The sequence below is a fragment of the Argiope bruennichi genome, chromosome 2, assembly GCF_947563725.1.
Source record: "Argiope bruennichi chromosome 2, qqArgBrue1.1, whole genome shotgun sequence".
NCBI lineage: Eukaryota > Metazoa > Arthropoda > Arachnida > Araneae > Araneidae > Argiope > Argiope bruennichi.
The window spans coordinates 137,765,668-137,772,523 of NC_079152.1; the positions used below are offsets into that span (position 1 = coordinate 137,765,668).

Here is a 6,856-nt window from a genome sequence, read left to right on the forward strand (position 1 = left end):
TTGCTATAATGTGTACAAGTTTTCCAAGCAGAGCAGCCTTAAAATATTATTGAGATAAACTAAAATATTCTGCCAAATAGAAAACATTCTCAGTTAGTGTATTTATTATCCACTAGCAGTGCCAGCACAGCATTGCCCGAGGAATTACATCCAAGATGAAAAATTAGCTTTAAACTTAAGTCTAGCCTCCACCCGATATGACATGGGCATTAGAGAAGAACAAAAAAAAAACAATTTTTGATTTTTAATTTGTAATAGTGCGGAAAAGTTGCCTTTTGGTGTAGATAAAATAAATTATAAATATGAAAAATGTTGGAGTAGGTCTTGAGGTACCGCAAGGACATTAAGGTTTCAAAAAACTGAAATTTTTGATACATTTTGAAGTTTTTTTATGAAACAATCAATTTTTAATTTGTAATAGCATGAAAAAGTTACCTTTTGGTATAAATAAGATGATTATGAAATAAAAAACATTAAATATGCATTGTCATATGAATAGAAATATAAAAACAGTTTTACTATTGCACTGGCATGGCATTGAGTCGTCCCCAGAACAGGTGTTATTGAGGTAAGGCGGAGATTTGTCTACATCCGGTAACAAGGACAGACTTGGTTTTAAATCAGTAACTCTGCTGAGTGCAGTTGAGTTGGCGTCTCCACTCCATCTATTGTGTAACTGATTAATGTAACTGACTTGTTAGTTTGTGCACTTTGCTGTGAGTAAAAATGGCTCAGTCTAAATTAATAAAGACTAGACAAATTTCAGAGCATTCTGTTTTTGTGAAATTTAGTGATTTGCTTTTGAATTGAACTCCTTACTTAAGAATCTGTTATAAAGTGCTAATATTATACTAGGCATAACCTCAAAGTTGCTTCAGAGAAGGATCCTACTGTATCCTTCTGTTAGGATCCTACAGGATCATTCTGTAAGTGAAATATGTGACTCTCTATTCCCCATAATAGAACAATATGGTCAAGAGCTTCTATTCCTGTTGTTTCCAGCAAAAGAAGTTTACATGATAAATGCTTATCATGCTAAATACGGGAATATATTAAAGTCTAAAAGCAGAAAATATTCAGATAAATTTGATTCCACCCTCATAGAATTTAGAGAAGAAGCTAGACATTTTTGATATTGCTGCCTTGTATAAAAGAAAAAAAAGTGCCAGTTATGGGACAAAAGTTTCTAAATGATCAACGCTAAAAGATAAACTTTGATGCAAAGGATTACATCAATATAATCTCATGGCTTGAAAATGATATAACTGAACCTGCCATGTTAAAAACATGCTTCCAGTAACACTCTGAGAGACTTTATATGGAAGGCATCTGAAACTGAACCAAACAGTATATGGGACTCGGTTATAAGCTTTCCTGTCTCACGCAAGCAGTGTAAAAGAAAGAGCTATGAAATTGGTAGCCGAATTGGCTCAAAATGTCTGTGGTTCAATTGCAAGAAAAGTATATAAAAGAGCAAAAATTGACTCACTTGTGAATATGCCAAAGTTTAATAAAAAAAAAAAAAGTTTAATATGGCAGTGATGTAGAAACAAACATTTTGCAGCTATAACATTTGTGATCATTAAGGATACAAAAATAAAAAATGCGAAATTTGACATAAAAAATATTTTTTTCTATTATTATGCTTTGTAAATAATAATTTTTTTTTCAGTTGTAATGCTTATACATGTATTTAAAATCATCTTTTGTAACATTATATGAATGAAAAATTAATAAAAATATTTGAAAGTTTATAATTTTTCAATTCAACTTTAATCTCTTTACGATATATCAAGTTATTGCTGAACTGCAACCAAATTTTTAAAAAATTTTTTTTTTTTACAAATTTTAAGCTTTTTGCGGCACCTCAAGATAATATAATATTGCAACCAAATTTTTTAAATTTGTTTTTGAACCTAAAAGACAGCTTTTCCGCACTATTACCAACTAAAATCTAAAAAACAAAAAAATTCAAGGTCATTTTCGTTCTACTCTAATGGGCATGTCATGCAATGTCAAATAAATATAAAAATATATTTAGAAATCATCAAAAATAACTTTAAAACAATTTTTAGCTAAACTTTGATATACAGTCATTTGGTGCCTTGCGAGCTTGGCAATTTTTCTGTGGCGCTTTTGCTACTGTTCGTGCCAGATTTGGCCATTACGCTACAATTTGGCGATAAACTATTTTTTTAGCGAAAATGACTGTATATCAAAGCTGTTCCAGATTCCCTAAAAATATAAATAGAAAAGCTGTTTTAAAAATTAAAAATATACAAACAACTCATTGTACCCATTTTTCCACACTTGTTTATCAACTCTGTATAATCTGATATGAAAATAAAATTCAACTTGCTTCATAATATTTCTTTGTAAATTATATTGGATTTTTTTCTGTCTGATGCCAAGACAAAAAGATTTTGCTTGCATGTAACTCTAGTAAGTGTCACATAAAGTTGTCCATGGACTTTAATTGGGCATAATGAGTTTTGAATCGCAGTTTAAAATCAGATGTAAACAAAGAAATGTGTTGCATATGCATACCACAGCTTTTGCCTATTTGTGCATGTGCGGTATAAGTGCAACACACAGATACTGCTGTTTTTGACGCATGCGCAAATTATAGTAAGAAAATAAAATTGCAATTATAAAATTCCTTTTTTTATTTTGATATGACTTCAACATACTAAAACCTTTCCCAAAATGGTGGAAATTTCTCCAATATCAATTAAGTATTTCTAGAGTTTTTTGAGTTCAAACATACAGATGCTTTCAGGAGACTTCATTTTATACTATATATAGATTAGCTGCCTTCGGCAACCAGCCGGTTTGCCAATTGTAATGCTCATTAAAATTTTCAGTTAAATATTTTGTAACTTGACATTAATAACTTCTCTATCAAAATATTTTTGAGTTTCAAATTTTGTTAGTCATATAATTCACACATACTATTATAAAGGCCTTAAGTCATAATGTCCTATGTATCTCTAATTTTCGCTCAGCCCCCGTAAAATTATAACTTAAATTAAAGTGGACATGATTAAATTGCAATTAATATAAACAACATCTTTACTGAAACCACACATTTTTTTTTTAAATATCAGTACTGAAAACAGAATCATTCAGCATTTAAGACTTACATGCACTACATAATAATTTTCATAATTTTTGTAGTATCTTATATTCTTCAAAAATTTCTCAAATCCATTATAAAATTCAACTTTTAAGTTTACTTTCAGAAGGATTTAAATGATGTTAATAACAATATTTTCTTTTATTTTGATCTATAAATATACGGAAAAAATTATGAAATCTAAATTTTATACAGTCCTTTGGTCTTAAGAAATCATATTCTGTGAAATATTCTTGACACTGCAAGTTTTAAATAAATAAATGAACGTTTCTATCTTCTGCTATCAAATCTGATTGATTTATGAAGTTTTAAATAGAACAGTAGAACAACCAACATTTTTGTAATTTTTAGGCCAAACAGCAATGGGAAACTCTGGACGGAGGGTATCATTTTTGAGACAGTTGATGAAGTAGTCTAAAATTGCTCATTTTTATTGAATAGTGATATTCAAATTTTCACTAATCAGTGAGTTTTAGTGACAGATTTAGTTGATTGGAGTGCAACACTTTTTATTTAAAATATTAGTTTCTCAAGAATGTTTTATTACATGAGATTCACAGAGCAGAGGATCTAAATAAAAGTTGTACATTTCAAAATTTATTAAAGCATTCATTGACTCAAGATACATAAAATATAATTATTTATTTTATTTAGACCATTTTAACACATGTATTTGTATTATTAAAAGTTTACAAATAAGTCATTGAGCCCTGAAATAAAAGGATATATTTAAACTATGTTTGCCTTAATAAAGTTGATTTATTGAATTAGTAATGTGGATATTGTAAAAGATCATAGAAAACTTTGTCTTTCATATTTTTAGAAAATATAATATTTCTTATTTATTTCATTTCATACAGACATGTGCTGAAAATTACACTTTTCTGGATTTGCAGTAATATTTAAGTTTTTAATTTGAGCTCCTGTCAATGTTATGGCAACTGGTTGATAAAAGATAATTTTCCCCCATGCATGCATAATGTACTCACACAGGTAAAATTTATGTATTTATTTTGCGTGAAATAAATTGATGAAAAACGTAATAAAAATATTTTTTTAAAATTTATTTAAAAAAAAAGGAACTTAATTTATAGGTTAACACACTGGAATCATTAAATAGATAATTTCTTGAACTTTAACTTGATGTAAAAATAATTCTTATGTGATGATATTTTCTATTATATATACATATTATTGCAAAAAAACAGCAAAATTTCAATTAATTTTTAATTAAAAATTTAAAAAAAAATCACTCCATGGTGCGTATTCTTGGTCTCCAAGGTATACATGTCTCAAATTTGGTAGTTATAGATCAAACAGTCTGGCTTGTACTGCATGAACACACATACATTCAGCTTTATTATAAGTATAGATGGCAGTGAAAACACTATTTAAGATGCCATATGTTCTGTATTTACACTTACTTTAATATATATTTCTCTTAATAACAAATATATAAGAATATTATTTTTCAAAATTTAAATTCTAAATCCTTTTTTTAAGCCAATTCTTTATTTCATATAAAGTAGATTTGCACTGCATGGCTTTTTTAAACCTATCAATCTTAAATTATCATTACCTTTAGTTTATATTTTTTTAAATAATACACTTGAACATAAACTGAACCATTAATCTGTAATTTTCAATAAACTGCTGAATTTTTCTCACTTGGATAAGAATAAAAGTAAAAGAATTGCCACCAAAAAGAAGTTACTTTCTAATTATTTATTGATAAAATCATAAAATAATTGAACTTGACATTTCTTGCAATGCAGAACATGTTATTTTGTATTATAATACTTTCTTTTCTTTGAAAATCTTTTCTTAAGTTCAATATATGTGAATTAAGTGCCTTTTATATTTCACAATAACAAATATATATATAAATCTGTATGTAATAAAAGAAATATGTATATAGCTTATTTAAAAACATCAAAGGCGTTGAAATCCATTGGCAATAGTGCTTTAGAAGTCTTTTCTTGATGTTTTCTTAACATTATACTAAGGCTTACAGAACTATGTGTTTTAGGAGAAATTTATTTCAAATTATTAATCATGTGCTTTTCAAGAAATTCCAACTTTATAAATTAGGGCCAGATCATACAAAAGAAACTATAAAAAATACTCTTAAAGTGATTATTCATTGATAACAGCAATTCAAAAAAGAGCATTTTAAGTAGCTTAATCACAAATTAAATATCTAACTTCCAAAAACGTGGGCGATTTGACTTTTTACATTAAAGTTATGATACCTGTTGCAAATATGATAGACTTATTCATCATCTGACAAAAACAGCATTAACTATTTACAATTCTTAAGTATTAAGATTTTTCACTACATAGAACGCATTAAATTTTAGGAAACAAAAATATTACTATGTTAATGTTACATAGCACTAGACCATAAATTGAAATTTAAGATTAATGTTCATACATATATCATTAAAGAAGTATGCAGCAAACAATAAAATGATGAAAACTTACTTTCCTAAAAATGATTCTACCCATTTTTTTTTCTTTTTCTATTAGGTTATTAAAAATTGCTAACAAAAATCTCTGCGTGTTTTCTTAACGCATGGGACAACGTGCACGTAGTAAACAAACCAAGTATTGCCATCCAGGAATTCTAATTACCTTTTTAAATTTTTTAGTATAGAATATAATTCAATAAAATAAAATAAGAACCAATTTGTCTTAATTCTTTTTTTCAGAAATATTCGGAAATTTACAAATATATATATATATATATATAAAGTAAGAAAGATGCAAATAGGCAAAAAAAAAAAAAAAAAAAAAAAAAAACATTCAAGAATGCATCTATTTACTATTTCATAAAGCCATAAATTCATAGATATTTCAAGGGTCTCATTCGTGGATTATTCAGAATTCAAGGAAATGAATAGTTTACTTTATTATGTGTAACTTTCTTAAAATCTCAAATAAATTACAATGAAATCAACAAGTTGTACAGGATACAACTTGAGAAATACTGCTCCAAAAGCTATAAACAAATTACAGAAGTTTCATTTCAATTTGAGTTCCATTCATTCCAATTAATATACCTTTCCGCTAAATTACTACCTTGCCATATCCACAGATTATCTTTCTCCTGGTGTGAACTGCTGACAAGGAATGACGAATATTTTACGAGCAGTTATTATGTAAGCAGTATCAAAAAATCACAAATATTAGTGATTAATACTTTTCAAATTAGGGATGACGAATATTTTCAGAGCGGTTATTACGTAACCAATATCAAAAAGTCACAAACACAAGTGATCAATACTTTTCAAAGAGAGGTGGGATTCAAATCCTTGATACGATCTTACTGATGATATTTCGATTACAGGTTTTGGATCACGATAGAAAGTAACAATCGATACGATATCACTGAAATTTTCCGGAGCGGTGACTTCACTGGAAAGTAACAATCGATACGATCTATCCAACGGAAGCTCTCGAAAGAAATCTGTGATTAGATTGAAAAGTGAACGGACCGGTTATTGGAATTATCGTATCATATCATTGAATTGCATATCACCGAAATTTATCGGAGTGGTGATTTCACCGGAAAGTGGGAGGCTTCACTTTAAAGTGCGAATTCACCGCTCCACTTTACGGGAGTGACCGATATTCGTATTTGATGATGCACTATTCCATACAGATCATTTTTAATTGCTCGCGACATGATTGAATTTCATTATAGGTACTCTGTTTACT

The 6,856-nt window shown here is 28.2% G+C and overlaps 1 protein-coding gene across 1 annotated transcript in view; it reads right to left on the minus strand.

The window, feature by feature from the left end:
- LOC129959820 (pescadillo homolog) overlaps positions 1-5,751 on the minus strand; it is a 34,887-nt gene extending 29,136 nt beyond the window's left edge. The window contains exon 1 of the mRNA XM_056072714.1: positions 5,621-5,751. Coding sequence (XP_055928689.1) covers positions 5,621-5,644 — 24 coding nt within the window. The 5' untranslated portion in view covers positions 5,645-5,751. The remainder of the gene's footprint in view (positions 1-5,620) is intronic.
- Positions 5,752-6,856: the final 1,105 nt, after the last annotated feature.